The 16,506-nt window shown below is 46.6% G+C and overlaps 1 protein-coding gene across 4 annotated transcripts in view; it reads right to left on the bottom strand.

Annotated features, from left to right (window-relative positions):
• The window catches only part of DYSF (dysferlin), a 225,763-nt gene that overhangs the window by 180,572 nt on the left and 28,685 nt on the right, over nt 1–16,506 (bottom strand). For all 4 annotated transcript variants that reach the window (XM_047069397.1, XM_047069398.1, XM_047069395.1 and 1 more), the window contains exons 2-3: nt 14,197–14,252; nt 13,177–13,268 (exon numbers count right to left, since the gene is read on the bottom strand). In XM_047069397.1, coding sequence (XP_046925353.1) covers nt 13,177–13,268; nt 14,197–14,252 — 148 coding nt within the window. The remainder of the gene's footprint in view (nt 1–13,176; nt 13,269–14,196; nt 14,253–16,506) is intronic.

The following is a 16,506-nucleotide window of genomic DNA, read 5'->3' as shown; positions in this document are numbered from 1 at the left end:
CATGGGGAAGGCACTTGTCACCAGTGTGTTGACTGAAGTGTCCTCAGTGTCACCAGGTAGAACCCAAGACCTGCTCGCCTGCTTGTACCCTATGACCTTTGTCCCACATTTTTCTATAAGCTCTTCTTTCCAGTTTGTCTCTTAACTTAGGAAAAAGACCCCACTGGCATAGCATCCCATGATGGAAACCAAAACTACCCCTCAAACAATAATGACCACCCTGATGAAGAGTTCCAGTAGCCCAGACTACCCAGACCAGGTCGAGTTTAACTCTCCACTTACACTGCGCGGATGAACCATGGAGTGAGCCATGGAGTGACTAACAGTTACCTTTACCTCATTATAATACTAAAATCTCTGCCTGAGGAGGAGCACAAGCCTCATTTACATAACATACAATGTAAGTACAGGCATATTTCCTTAAGGTGCATGACTGTCCTCATACCCTGTCTAAAGATTTTAAATAGAAGGAACCCATTCACCCCTTGCTAGGGAAGTCATGGCTTTGGAAGTTATTCCCCATGATCTTTATTTGCTGCAAAGAAAGTTTCCTTTGTGCAACAACTCTACCAGCTGCAATTTCTATATGTGACTCACTGAGGAGCAAACTCATGTTAGTTAGTTGGGTTACATCTGGCCCCAGGCAATGTCAAAAAAGACAAGACAGTTGGTGTAAAAGACCTGTGAATCCATGGCATCAGAGTCACACTTCCCTCCGGGCAGCAGAGCAGACAGACTGGCTTCAGCAGGTGGATGGCAGAGCCTGCCCTAGAACTCAGGTCCCCACATCCCTGAGGGGTCACCTGGGAAAGGGAAAGGCAGAGCGAACAGTGGGAGCGGAGGGGGTGGCAGGCTTGGTGGTGCAGACATGCTGCTGGAAGGGAGCCCTGGAACCTGCTGCAAGAGCAAGGCCTGGCCTCCAAGGACTCCCTTTCTGGCACCAGGCCAGCCAACCCTCCGCCCCACGGAGAATTCCCGGAAGTGGGGCAGGAACAATGGGAGGAAATGCAGAGGGAAGTGCCGGCCCCACCCCTGCCAGCCCAGGCACCTCCGGAGGCAGGGAGACCTGGGCCAGGAGGGACTGCTTGTTATTTCCTCCCTTAATATCTTTCTGGACCTTGAAATGCCCCCACCTCCCACCCCTGTCATAGGCCTTGGAACCAGTCCTTTGGAGGAACTGGGTGGCTTCACAAGCCCCCACTCCTCTAGGAGGAGAGGCTGGAGGCAGCACAGCCAGCTGCCCGTCCCCACCCCTAAGGAGCAGGCTGCCCCAGAGTGGGCAGCACAGAACTGCTCTGGGAGGCCAGCCTGGGGAGGTCGGACTTCCTGGGGAGGTAGGCTGGGTCTCAGGATTGATCATAGGAAACCCTTATGGCCACTCTTCATTCATTCTTCCATAGAATTGGAGGAGAGGTGGCTTTATTCAGGAGGCCTAGGGGAGGAGGGCCCAGACCCTCAGGGAGACCCACCACATCCAGAGGTCAAGACTGAGGCACAGATTTAGGGCCCAGAGGCCTACACGAAAGCAGTGATGCCAGGTGCTCAGGAGCACTGGCACTGGCACTGATACCAACCAGTAGCCACTTGTGGCAGACAGGATTCAGCAGAGGTCATATGAGGCAAGGAGGGGCCTGGGGGTCCTGCACCAGCTGCCTGAGAGCCAGCTCTGAGTGTGTGCAGAAACTGGCAGATGGGAAGGAATACCCACCACCCCACGTCCCCATCTCCCCCCGCCCCCCCGCCCCCTGCAGCCTACTAATAGAAACAGGTCTCTGTTTTCCTCCCCAGACCTGGCCATCCCTCTTGGCAGTGCTATGTTCTGGAGCCATTGGAATGTGGGGGCAGGAGAAATGCGAGGGCTGAAATCACTGCTGCCATCCCACAGACTGAAAGAGAAGTCAGGAATTGGCACGGGGGAGGAGGGAGAGGTCCAGGCAGTTTACACATTGACAGGGCACACATTTTTCCTCCAAGGAAAAGGAGCTAGTTCCCAGACTCATCACCCAGTGAGGCTACTATCCTATCAGAGATGGGAGAAGAACTACAGGGTAATGGCCTCCAAATCTGAGCCCTAAGTGGGAGGCTATAAATTAAAGTGGCCAAGTGAGTTTATTCTAATGAAACACAGAGAAATCTAAATAATTTCATTTAAAAACCTCAGGCCTTTTTCTGTGGATGCTAAATTTAGGGGCACATTTTGATGAGGCACAGGATATTTGCAGGGTCTAAACGTGTCTCTTAAAAGACTTTGGGAGGAGGGTGGCACCTGGGTGGATTAGTCAGTTGAATATCTGACTCTTTGAGACAGGGTTGTGGGATCAAGATCCACATTGGGCTCCATGCTAAGTGTGGACCTGCTTGAGATTCTCTCTCTCTCCTTCTGCCCCTCTCCCCTGCTCGCTTGCTCACTCTCTCTAAAATAAAATAAAGAGGGGTGCCTGGGTGGCTCAGTCGGTTGGGCGGCCGACTTCGGCTGGGGTCATGATTTCGCGGTCCGTGGGTTCGAGCCCCGTGTCGGGCTCTGTGCTGACAGCTCGGAGCCTGGAGCCTGTTTCGGATTCTGTGTCTCCCTCTCTCTGACCCTCTCCTGTTCATGCTCTGTCTCTCTCTGTCTCAAAAATAAATAAACGTTAAAAAAAATTAAAATAAAATAAAGAAAAAATATATTTAAAAAAATGAGACTTCAAAGGGGGGAAAAGAGCAGTAAATATGCAATGGAAAAATCAGACACCACCTCGACAAGTGATCAAAATGGACATCTCCAATGAGGGACATCTTGTGCTTCTAGAACCTGAGACAGATCAACACACCCACAAAGTACTCTGGCCAGAAATTAGTAACAAATCTAACCATGAGAAAAACATGAGACAAACTTCAAATGAAGAATATTCAATTAACAAAAAACTGGTGTATTATATTATTCAAAAATGTAAGTTGTTGTAAAAGACGAAGGCTGTGGGAAATGTTCCAGATTAAAGAAGGCTGGTGACCCTAGAGGAGAAAGCAGGAAAAGACCTCTCTGACCTCAGCCGTAGCAATTTCTTACTTGACACATCCCCAAAGGCAAGGGAATTAAAAGCAAAAATGAACTATTGGGACCTCACGAAGATAAAAAGCTTCTGCACTACAAAGGAAACAATCAACAAAACTAAAAGGCAACTGACGGAATGGGAAAAGATATTTGCAAATGACATATCGGACAAAGGGCTAGTATCCAAAATCTATAAAGAGCTCACCAAACTCCACACACAAAAAACAAACAATCCAGTGAAGAAATGGGCAGGAAACATGAATAGACACTTCTCTAAAGAAGACATCCGGATGGCCAACAGGCACATGAAAAGATGCTCAACGTCGCCCCTCATCAGGGAAATACAAACCAAAACCACACTCAGATATCACCTCACGCCAGTCAGAGTGGCCAAAATGAACAAATCAGGAGACTATAGATGCTGGCGAGGATGTGGAGAAACGGGAACCCTCTTGCACTGTTGGTGGGAATGCAAACTGGTGCAGCCACTCTGGAAAACAGTGTGGAGATTCCTCAAAAAATTAAAAATAGACCTACCCTATGACCCAGCAATAGCACTGCTAGGAATTTACCCAAGGAATACATGAGTACTGATGCATAGGGGCACTTGTGCCCCAATGTTTATAGCAGCACTCTCAACAATAGCCAAATGATGGAAAGAGCCTAAATGTCCATCAACTGATGAATGGATAAAGAAATTGTGGTTTATATACACAATGGAGTACTACGTGGCAATGAGAAAGAATGAAATATGGCCTTTTGTAGCAACGTGGATGGAACTGGAGAGTGTGATGCTAAGTGAAATAAGCCATACAGAGAAAGACAGATACCATATGTTTTCACTCTTATGTGGATCCTGAGAAACTTAACAGAAACCCATGGGGGAGGGGAAGGAAAAAAAAAAAAGAGGTTAGAGTGGGAGAGAGCCAAAGCATAAGAGACTCTTAAAAACCGAGAACAAACTGAGGGTTGATGGGGGGTGGGAGGGAGGAGAGGGTGGGTGATGGGTATTGAGGAGGGCACCTTTGGGGATGAGCACTGGGTGTTGTATGGAAACCAATTTGACAATAAACTTCATATATTGAAAAATAAATAAATAAAATAAAATAAATATAATATAATAAAATAAAATCTTTTAAAAAAATAAAAAAATAAAAATAAATAAATTAAATACATTTAAAAAAAAAAAGAAGGCTGGTGAAATACAACAACTAAATTCAATATGAGAGTCTAGACTGGATCCCATACTGAGAAAGAGGGGGAGGGGGACTTGCTATAAAAGGCATTATTTGGTCAATTGATAGGACAGAAGATGAACGGTGAATTAGATGAAGTATGGCAGCCGTGTTAAGTTTACTGAAGTTGGTAACTACAGTGTGATTATGTAAAAGAATATCCCTATTCTTAATCCCTATTTCTAAATTCTTAAAAATATATTTTACACGTTTCTTAGGAAATATACCCTGAAGTATTTAGGGATAGAGGACCATGATGAATGTAACTTACCCTCAAATGAGAGACAGAGAAAAAGGAAGGAAGAAAACGAGAAGGAGGGAGAGGAGAGAGAATATTATAAAGCAAATGGAGTAGAATGTTAATCAGTGATATTGATATTTTTTTAAGTTTATTTATTTTGAGAGAGAGTGTGTGTGCACAAGCAGGGGAGGGGCAGAGAGAGAGGGAGAGAGAGAATCCAAAGCAGGCTCCTCGATGTCAGCCCAGAGCCTGATGCGGGGCTCAATCCCATGAACGGTGAGATCATGACCTAAGCCGAAATTAAGAGTGGGACACTTAACTGAGCCACCCAGGCCCCCTTCTTTGTTCTACTTTTGCAACTTTTTTGTAAGTTCAAAATTGTTTCTTAAAAAAACTCCAGAAGTGTTTCCATATGTCAGTTTCTCATTTTTTTATCTTTTAAACTAAGAAAAGAACATGTCAACTAAAAATACATACATGACAACTCAAATCCGCTCATCACTGACTCAGCTGCACCTTCCTCTCACCAGATTCAATGAATCAGGCGTGACAGGAAAGTCAGACTCCCTGTTCTGGCAGGATGCACACAAACACGCACACACGAACACACTCCGGGGAGATTTAAGATCCCTGTGAGGAGACAGCTGTGATCTGTGCCCCCTCCAGCCCTCAGCCATTCGTGCCTGGCAATGAGGAGCAGGAAATGAGGGACAGCCGGACATTCCCACCCCTGGACTCTGGCAGCCTTCCCCCCCGCCCCCGGTATCTGATTCCCCAGGGACTGCCCAAAGGTGACTAAATAGTTTTCCACTTCAATCCAGAAAAAAACAAAAAAACAAAAAAACAACAAAAAAAGAAAAACTATTCTGAAACTCAGGGATGTCCTGGAGTCTATAGTTATAAAAATCCTTGGAATATAAGGGAACAGTCAACACTTCCGACTATGCTGAAAACAATGAGGTGGTGAACTGTAAATATTCCTGCCTCCCAAATAAATATTCCAGAAAGGGGGGGGGGCTGCAAACCAGCCTAATGAAACCCAGAGGCTGAACTTAGGCTTACTTTCCCCAACTTCTAGCAACAGCAAACCGCCACTCTGCCTCTTTAAATGTCTTAGTGCACACACACACATCTGGGTGAGTGTCTATTCCTAGGTGGGAATGACATTTGTCAGCAGGGAGAAAATACCCTCCACACATAACACAGATGGAGAGTTAATATTCCCAATAGGACCCCAAACACACAAACTGGTATGAATTAGTAAGAAAAAAGCAAGCAATTCAAAATATAACGATAGGAAATTGACAGAAGAAGAAGTATAAATGGACAATAAAATACATGAAAAGATGCCCAACTTCACAAGTAGTCAAGAAAATAGTTTAGGGGCACCTGGCTGGTTCAGTCAGTAGAAAGCATGTGACTCTTGATCTTGATATAGGGCTTGTGAGTTCGACTCCCCCAATGGGTATAGAGATTATTTAAAAATAAAATCTTAAACACACACACACACACACACACACACACACACACACACACACAGTTTATAAGATACTTTTCTCCCCCTACCATGGCACTAAGCAAAAATAAAAATTGACAGGCACCTTTTTTTACACTGTTGGTAGACATAATTAGAACACGTTTTTGAAAAGTAATTTGGCAGAATTTATGAAAATGTTATATATTCATATCCTTTGATCCAGTAATCCCACTTTTAAGGATCTATTTTAAAGAAAAAAATAGTCTAAGGACATAAAGCAATTTGGATAAAGATATCCACTGAAGGGGCAGGAAAGAAATGAGAAAGAAACCGAATCCCAGCCAGTAAGGATACGGTGGGATAAATTATGGGGTGCCCACCCTGTGAAATACCACACAACCATTTAAAATGGGGCTGGTCAATACATACTGACCTGGGAAAGGGTCCATGATGAATTGACAAAAAGCAGGGTGTAGACCAGTATGTATGGCATGGTTTCATTTTTGTTTAAGAACATGCATACACACGTATGTAAACTGATGTTTGCACAGGCTTAGGAAAAGCGGAGGAAGACATGCGCCAAATTGTCAACAACAGACACACTGGAGGGAAGGGAAGCAGCAGATGGGGGGAAGGCTGGGAAAACTTGCACCTCTTCCTTAATAGCTTTTTAAGAATGGAGGTTACTTTTGCTTATAAAAAAACACTTGAAATTTTTATATTCTTGTGAGTTTTCATAAATTAAGGAATGTGTGTGCACATATGTGTGAGGCATGTTGGTGCACACTCTGTGTCCACGAGGAGCGTGTGAGTGGTACGTTCAGTCGGTGTGGTCTGTGTACGTGTGTTTGTACGGACCCAACAGTCCCCTCACGCTACACACCTTCCAATGTGCCAAGCACGCAGTAGGGCATCTGACACCCACACACTATCTCATTCAAGCTTCGCGACAACCACGCAGTGTAGGTACTATTGTGGCCATTATCCTGATGAGGAAGCAGGTTCAGAGAAATCCAGGTCACAGACAGTGTCAGGATGAGGCTCACTACTGACAGGAGGTCCCTGAGAGAAGGCTTTGAGCCTCATTGTCATGCCACCACCCCTCCCCTGCTCGGCTCTGTGGACACAGCTGGGGACCTGAGACCCCCTGCTCCCTCAGGGAAGAAATCCCTCCACCACATCAACGCACTCCCTGTAGGGGCCACAGGCACCATCCGGCCGGACCCCCTCCCCCAGCAGCCACGGCCATCCCCTGTGCATTCTTGTGCTGGGCTCCTCTTGTTAAGGACTAAGACTTTTGTTCAGCTCCTCCCCGGAAATGCCCACATTCCCCAATACATTAGCCCATTGTCCCAGGAGGCCCAGGACACCCCCCCACACACAAACCCTGAGGGCACCAAGGCCTACTCTGGGCTCAGAGGCTGCCCTGAAAGCGATAGTCACAGAGGTCAGGTAGACCACTATTCCCAAAATATCTCCTCAAAGCCTATAGTGGCGCCTGCTGCTCACCATTAACATTCTTTTGCTGGTCTACACAGAGTCTGGCAGGGGCGCCTGGGTGGCTCAGGCAGTTAAGCCTGCGACTTCAGCTCAGGGTGTGATCTCTCAGTTCACGAGTTCAAGCCTACGTCGGGCTCTGTGCTGACAGCTCAGAGCCTGGAGCCTGCTTCAGATTCTGTGTCGCCCTCTCTCTCTCTGCCCCTCCCCTGCTTGGGCTCTGTCTCTCTTTCTCTCTCAAAAATAAATAAACATTAAAAAAAATTTTTTTTTAAACAGAGTCTGGCATAGACAGCACCATTCCCCAGGCTCCTAAGAGGAGCAAAACATTAAGCCATGGGCTGCCACCAACACTTTAGTATGAATTAGTCTTTTTTCAAATCATCACTGGCTGAGAGCAGGCTTTGATGGGAAAGGGTTGAGCCAGTGAGAACGGAAGGAACTGGGGCAGCAGGAGAGCAGCACAAGAAAGACACGGAAAAGAGGATGTGCCAAAAGGAACTGCCATGTATGGAGCAGCCTCTTCATAGCACTTCCCTCAGATGAGCTTGTGCGTTTCATTTGACACCCCTCGAAGAGGAAGAAACAGAGAGGCTCAGGGAGCTTCGCTGAGACTAGACCCCTGTTCTTCTGCTGGACCACAATGTCAAACCCTGTGTAAGGGTGGGAAGAGGAGCAACCAAAAGAGGAAGGAGGAGAAGGAGCAGGCATTCAAGAAGGTTCCCAAATTGCCTCGTGGGCCCCCAGCCAGATATGGACACCAGATCACGGGCAGGGGAGGGCAGGCAAGGCTCTGTGTGGGGCTGAGTGGGGCTCAATGCCCCACTTTACGGAGTCACCGGGTCCCTAAGAGGTACCAAGTAGACCACACTATTGCATAGAAAATGCTATCCTAAACACTAAACAAAGGCTTTTTCATATGCAGTTAAGTGCCTCTGAACTAGTCCTTGGTGTAGAGTTAGGGGTCCTTCTATGCGGCTTGATTAAAGGGAGGCAGGGTGCATAGTCACCCCGAGAAAGAGTTGCCAGACCAAATACAGGATTCCCTGTTAAGCTGACATTTCAGATAAACAGTGAACAATTTTTTATTATAAGTAGATGCCATGCAGGGCGCCTAGGTGGCTCAGCCAGTTAAGCGTCTGACTCTTGATTTCAGCTCAGGTCATGATGTCACGGTTGTGGGATCGAGTCCCACACCATCGGGCTTGGTGCTGAGCATGGAGCCAGCTTAGGATGTTCTCTCTCCCTCCCTCTCCCCCTCCCCCACTCACATGCTCCTTCTCTCTGTCTCTCTCTCAAATAAATAAATAAATAAATAAATAAATAAATAAATAAATCCCATGCGATATTTGGGACAAACTTAGCTGGGTGTCCCGAATGTTTCTTTGTTGAATCCGGCCACCCTACCCCAGGGCTGGCTAGGCCTAAAGCCAATGAGCTACTGTGGTCAAAGTGGAGAACGTTTTGACCCTGGTATTTTTTTTGACAGGCGGGTGTTCTGACCCCATGGAGACTTTTGCTTCCATGTGCATGTTTACCAAATGTTTAAATCAAAGATATACCTACATTAATTCATTTCCACTGAAAAGACATTCTCTGGAACAAATTAAATTAAGTCCATTGAATTTGTTGATGTACTTTCTATACCGTGCAATTAACTATTTCCTTTTCCTTCAATCTTTATTTCTATTTGACTGAAATTAGTGTCAATGGTAACAACTATTTTCTGTTTAAATTTCCCAAACTCAGATTTGGCTCAAAGACTTTTTTTTTTTCAATTCTTTGGTTCACATCAAGCTCTATCGAATATAGCTCCTTTCTATTTTGAGTTTTCTCTTACAGAATTACTTCTATTATGGCCCATTTTCCCAGGTCAGTGTTTACAGTTACCAACAGGATTCTTCATTCCCTTTTACATTCCCTTCGCGATTCTACCCATGTGTGGTTTTAGCCATAAGCATTTTGTGGTGACTATTTCCACCAATAATTACACACATACACTATTACAAGAGTGACAGTTTATATTTCTTTCCTAGCTAATCCATGAAAAAATTGAGAGTACTTTAGGGGCACCTGGGTAGCTCAGTCAGTTAGGCATCCGACTTTGGCTCAGGTCATGGTCTCACAGCTCATGGGTTCGAGCCCCACGTCGGGCTCTGTGCTGACAGCTCAGAGCCTGGAACCTACTTTGGATTCTGTGTCTCCCTCTCTCTCTGCCCGTCCCCCATTTGTGCTCTGTGTCTCTGCCTCTCAAAAATGAATAAATGTTAAAAAAAAACTTTTTAAAATAAATAAACATTAAATTTAAGTTGATTAAAAGTAAATAAAATTTAAGGTTCAGTTCCTCAGTTATACCAGCCAACACAGAACATTTCCATCATCCCAGAAAGTTCTGTCAGGCGGCACTGGTCTGGACTGAGATGAATGGCTCTCACCCTGGGCTGCACAGTAGAAATACCTAATACCTGGGACTTTGTAACGACACCCACAAGGCACGGATATAGATAAAAGCTGTAGGTGATGCTATTGTGTTGCTCAGATTAGGAAACTCTAGGCCGAACATCCCAGTGGTCAGAGCAGCCCGTCAGGGATCAGGGTCAACACCTCTGCAGCGTCCCTCTGAGAAGCCCAGAGCAAACAAGAAGTTGTTCAGTGCAGCCCGAGACAAGAGTCCAGGACCTCCAGCTGGGCTTTCAAGAGCGTCTCCTATCCATAGGAGTGGAGTTTCCCTTTCTCTGCATTTCAAACCTGGTTTTATCAACACAAAGTTGGCCCAGCCCCGTAGTTGGCTCTGGGGTCCCTCGGGCTCAGGGTGGGTGGGTGTTGAGTAGCCACGAGGCTCCCAGCCTCCATTCCTGTCCTGAGGCATGGAGGCTCCCTGAGCTCCCACTCCAGGCTAGCAGACCAGTCAAGGCCACCCCAAACTGCCAACAGTCATGAGGGGAAACACAGCAGTACCAAATGCCCCTCCAACAGCTTCACCCTTAGGCACCTCACAGTCCGGCGAACTGCTATGGAGGCTGCATACCCCACTGGCTGCTATAAGGAAGCCAGAATTCCACTATTTCCACACATGACCATGTGGTTTGGGCAATCTCTGAAATTCTTCAGATGTGTACGAATATAAGTTTAAATTTAAATTTAGTTTAATTCAAATTTAATTTTTAATTGCTACAACTACAAAATTAAGACACGTTTGGAAAACTCAAAACCTACATGCAAGTATAAGAAGTTTCTAGCAAATTGGGAAGTTTTGAGAATTAGCAATTCTGCAAATTGATATTTGAGGAACTGATTTCTAGCCCTGCAGTAAACTGGTTCAGGGAGCCGGCTTCCCCCTAGGAGCTAGAGGACACACAGAGGGGCCAACGAGAAGGCCCCAGGGTGCTGAAGAGCCGGGCCGCCATGTGGGGCACTGGCCTCGTGCCACCCAACCTGGCCCTTGAATTGATAAAAAATATCTTCACATCCCCTGCTCTCAGGTCTCCTTCATGATCTCAGAAATCTCCCTACAGGGCCTGTAAAATGCTGAATATGATCACAAAAATGAAACATGCATTTCCTCCCGCGTGTCTTGCAGTAACCAGACCGTCCCACCTTTGCCTCACTAAGCTCTCTCAACTCCAGCATCATGAGGGAATGGAACTCTCCAGAAGGGTCCGGCACTGGCCGGGGCCTTCTAGGAGCCTCTGACTCAGTGACTACGAGCATGCGGCAGACCTGCCTTCAAGAATAGCTCTGCCAGGGGCGCCTGGGTGGCTCAGTCAGTTGAGTGTCCAACTTCAGACTGTGATCATCAGACTGTAATCTCACAGTTTGGGAGTTTGAGCCCCACGTCAGGCTCATGCTGTCAACATGGAGCCCGCTTCAGATCCTCTGTCCCCCTTTCTCTCCCCCGATTGTGTGTGCTCTCTCTCTCTCTCTCAAAAATAAACATTTTTTTTAATTTAAAAAAAGAATAGTTCTGCCATCACCAGCCTCTAAGAAAAGCACCCCATCTCTCAAAGCCACAGTCTCCCCCTGTAATGACTATCATTGTAACAGTAGTAACCAACTGATTAAAAAAAGATCTTGTATTATAAAGACTCAGCACAGGGCCAGACACTCAGCTCAGCCCTTGGTAAACATCAGCTGTTGTGCTTTTGCTATTATTATCCTCAGCCTAGTATCTGAGAATTCCTCCCAATCGGGTCCCGCGGCTCCCTCCTCACTGGACCGCATGTGTCATGTGACTGAGTCCCACCTGTGAGGCCTTAGCCTGACTGTCTGCCATACCCAAATGCTGGAATGCCCTCCCTTCTTCACCCCCCAAAGCCTTAGAGTCAGTCTGTGAGGCCCTCTTCCAGAAAGCCTTCCAGGACTGTCCTGTGCTCAGCGTTACTCCCTCCCGCACCTGCAGATCCACCATTCACACTTATTAGAGGCTGCATTTTCTCCACAGAATGTCTGTGTTGGGGTACATTAGCATGAACTGATTCCAGCCCCTGCCCCCCCCCATGCAGATGGGGTAGAGGTCCCAATGAAAGTGCACCCACCCTCCCCGCACATACCATGCCCTCACCCATGACCAGCAGAGCCACAGAGAGACTGTGGCAGTTGGGTTTTCTTCCAAGCTTCCTAAGATTTCAAACGTTCCAGGAGTTTTGCAGCCTGAGACCCTCGTTGGCCTTCCCTAGGCCTCTCAATCCTCCCTCCTTCCCTCTCTCTCCTCTCCCACCCCAGGGTAACACAACCAGGCCTCCCAGGCCTTAGACACTGGCTGACCCAGTTCCCAGACAAAGGCACCCCTGTGAGCAGATCACAAAACAGCAAGCCGATGCTTCAGTAAATGGCACCAAGAGCAGGAACCCACTGCTGTCAGCACCTAACACAGCTGTACCCTGCCATGCCCGGCAGGGATGCTGAACCCTACCTTCACAGTCAAGGCTAAGGGGCCTCACAGGCTGCATCTCTCAGACCATCTGACCCCGCAGTGAGCAGAGCCATCAGTCTGCATGCTCAGTTGGTCTTGCCCGCCCCCCTACGCTACCACCAGCATATATAAGGCCTGGAGCTCAGTAACAGGAGAAAGGACCCAGTGCCCGCCTGTAAAGAGCCTGCTTTTGCCTCCACAACTTTGCTCCTCTATTGCCCCTGCCTGGAAACCCTCCACACCACATACATGAGACAAGAGAAAAGCCTGCCAAAGGGAGGTATGCAGTCACTACAAACCTTTACTATCTTTTGGCGTCTAAACCACAAAGCTCACCTCACGTCCCTCCTCTTCCGTGAAGACTTCCTTGAGAACTCCCTGCTAGCTGCAGCTTCACTTTGCCAGTCCGTCTGCTGGGGTGTGTGCCAGTGCCCTCACCAGCCTGGACTGGGCGGGGAGAGGTGGCACCCCTGGGCTAGAGCAGGACACTGGGAGCCTTTTCCTCTCTGCTCCCTGGGGCACAGGCTATCTGCATAAACATGTACACATCTGATTCGAGCCCATCTCCCTTCCCTGGAGCCTACACAGCTCTCAGATTTACCCCTGGCTGAGTTCTTGAGACTACAAGCAGGCCCCTCCCGACAGCTACCACTGGCCCAAGCCCACAAAAGGCAGGTCTTCAATAAATGCTAAATTGAAACACTAGCTGCAGATTCTGGAGTCTATGTCCACAACAAACCTACCTGTGCCTTCAGGGCACAGAGTCACCCTTGCCCACCTCACCTGTTCCTTCCCATTGTCTCATGGTCTTTGACCACCACATGAAGTTCAGAGCTCTGGTCCAAAGGGATGCCCTTGAGGTCCCACTCAAAGCCCTGGAAGAAAAAGAGGACAAAAACATTTTAACTGGTGGCCCCCTAGGAGAAGAGACTGTGTCTGGTTCACCCTGGTCCCCCCCCCCCCCACGACACTGAGCAGCCATCCTTGAAAAATGCTGGTGGGTGGGTAGATGAATTAGTAAATGAATGAATACACGAACAGCAGGGTTCCAGAGCTTCAGAAGAGGCAGTGAAAGCCACAGGCAGCAGAAGAGAGAAGGAGGTCAGGCTCCCATGGCCCCTTTCCCCCAACTCAATTCCACCAATCACCAGGAAGTCAAGCCAGGAGCACAGCTGGGGAAAATCAAGTGACCCTGCAGGGTCCTCAGAGACCAAGATCAATGTGCTCATGTGGAAACCGGGCCCCTCATGGGCAGCATGAATTAGTACCACATGGAGAACGCCCATCCAGAGGACCTGGGACTCTCTTCAGAGCAAAGGTACCCCTGTGCATCCCAACCCCATCCACAGAAGGCATCCAGAACTTCCAAAGGACCACCAGGGGGCCATGTGCAGGGAGATGGTAGAGGTCCTGGTTTATCAGGGAGGACTGTGGGGAGGAGGTGGGCTTTGGGCAGGAAGAACAGCTGGTGTTAGGGAGACAAGGCAGGCCAGAGAGCCCCTAAACTATCTGGCTGGTAGTTCTGTGTGGATGGCTAGAGCTGAGAGGAATAGAAACAAAAGACATCGCACTCCTCCCCATGCCACACCCACATCAGAGGAGATGGTTCTATCTCCCTGGCGGGCCATGCCATCAACCCTCCTCCCAGGAGGCAAGCAGATTTAGTTGACACACTGGACTAGCAGCCCCTCCCCTCCTTGACAATACCACTGAGAAAGTCACCTCCTGCACAAGTCCCTAGATTGTCACTGCAAAGATGGTGGCAGTAGAGCAAAAAAGAGGGAGAATGGAAACCTTATATACCTCATTCCATACGGGGTTCACACTGTTCTTGATGACTTTGGTTCTCTTCTTCACCCCTATGAGAGACACAAAGGGACAGTGGAGAGACAAATCTTTTTAATGCCTGGCTGGATATCATGTCTCCTTCTACATTGGCTCTGTTGAGATGTCTTGTTTTGGTTGACATCTAGGAAGAAAATCTAACCAGATATATAGTTGTAAAAGAAAGTGTATTTTAATAAATTTTCAGATCATTGTGGATATCCTTCTTTGACACTACACCAAAAATTCAACAAGTAGTATTTCTTGAAACAAGGTAGATGAACATTTTGTAGTCTATTACATTGAAATCCATTGTTCTGTCTTGTACTTTGAATGAATATCTTACCCATGCGTGATTCTGTAATATCTTGCCTTGGTTATTTGGAAGGTTTCTGCTCACTGAGTTATGTAGACCTTACAAATATTGACACATTTTAGTATATAATACCAGAAAAATCACATTCATTAATATCACCATCCATCTCCTCAAGACGTTGAAAGATACAGGTTTTCTAAGATTCCAATTCTGGTTTGAAAGCTCAAATTTTATGATTGGCAACAAATAATAAATGTCTGCTTGAGGTGGAAAGTTTGCTCATTCATTTTCTTTTTTTTTTTTTAATTTTTTAAACATTTATTTATTTTTGAGAGACCGAGCATGAGCGGGGGAGGGGCAGAGAGAGAGGGAGATACAGAATCGGAAGCAGGCTCCAGGCTCTGAGCTGTCAGCACAGAGCACGACACAGGGCTCAAACTCAAGAGCTGTGAGATCATGACCTGAGCCGAAGTTGGACGCTTAACCAACTGAGCCACCCAGGAGCCCCTCACTCATTCATTTTTAAGAAAATGTCTGTCGGGGAGCCTGGGTGTTTCAGTCAGTTAAGCATCTGACTTCAGCTCAGGTCATGATCTCGCCGGGTTTGTGAGTTCAAGCTCCGCATCGGGCTCTGTGCTAACAGCTCAGAGCCTGGAGCCTCCTTCAGATTCTGTGTCTCCCCCTCTCTCTGCCCCTCCCATGCTCATGCTCTGTCTCTCTCTGTCTCTCAATAATAAATAAACGTTTAAAAATTTAAAAAAAAAGAAGAAAGAAAATGTCTATCAAGTGCCCAAGTCTGAAAAATCAGTTTGCCAATCATTCTTTCAAGTAAAAAACAGTATTACGTTAAGAAAAAGAAACTGGCTAATTCAGCTTACAACTTAAGCAGCCATACATGTGCTTTTTCTTGTAACAACTATTTTTCAGCATGTAGCAGATGTGTTCTATGCATACTTCTGTTTCAACACCCAAAATATTACAAACACATGTACTTAGGGATCTAGTTTAATAAAATTAATAATTGTACTGCTTTATCAAGGACATTCTTCAACAAAACTGGCTTTATTTTTAACTGCAAATACATAAGGATGAGGAATACAATGCCAAGTACAATGTGGCACCAAGGCCTTCACTAGTATTAAGGCACCAGCTGTTTTACCTTCCGTTGTACCATTAGTGCAAATATCAACACAGTTGAAAAGGCACATATCATCTTTGGGTTATTCTGAAAATAGTTTTAACCTTGCTGACCTGCTCAAAGAATCGTGGGTATTCCTCCAGGAGTCCCTGTAACACACTTGAAGAAACTCTTAGGAAATTCATTGAACATTTCAGCCTCTGTTTCCTCATCTATAAGGTCATAATAATACCTCTTCATGGGGTTTTGTGAAAACTAAACAAGATAGTATGAGTGAGGTTCCTGGCACACAGCATACTCATTACATATGAGGTTCATTTCACTTCCTCTTCCCCCATGCCCCACTCAGATTCATCGAGTGAACTCCTACTGATTCTTCAATACCCAGCTCAGTTGTCAATCTCCCTTGTCTCTCCCAGACAGAGATGGTTGCAAGCTGTGATCACATATCAGAACACATATATGTGTTTCTATGTCTCTCCCCAACTGGACTGTGAGCTTCAGAGGGGACACCATGCCTTACTCATGTAGTAACCCTAGTGTATAGCAAGGCAAAGGAGTAATGAAGTGCTGAATAAATGGGTCTTTTCTTTCCCAAGTTGGCTCCAAGTTCACTTCATCACCAGGGGATAGAACTACTGTTCTCAAGGAACGCCATAAGACTGCATTAAGAGTAGGAGAGTATGTCAGTGGACAAAGGGGATGAGAGGAGTCACAATGAGAAGGAGGAGATCTGGGAGGGGCAAGAGTTATCTTCTCAAACCTGCCCTGGCTGAACCATTCTTGAAGGCCATGTTGGTATGTCTCCATCAGTGAGACACAGCTTTGGAGTCAT

Source organism: Lynx rufus, unplaced genomic scaffold (assembly GCF_022079265.1).
Source record: "Lynx rufus isolate CCGP_SWC_20201006 ecotype Redwood Valley unplaced genomic scaffold, mLynRuf1.p SCAF_8, whole genome shotgun sequence".
Classification (NCBI taxonomy): domain Eukaryota; kingdom Metazoa; phylum Chordata; class Mammalia; order Carnivora; family Felidae; genus Lynx; species Lynx rufus.
Note: the sequence above shows the minus strand (reverse complement) of the source record. Positions and strands in the feature narration are given on the sequence as shown.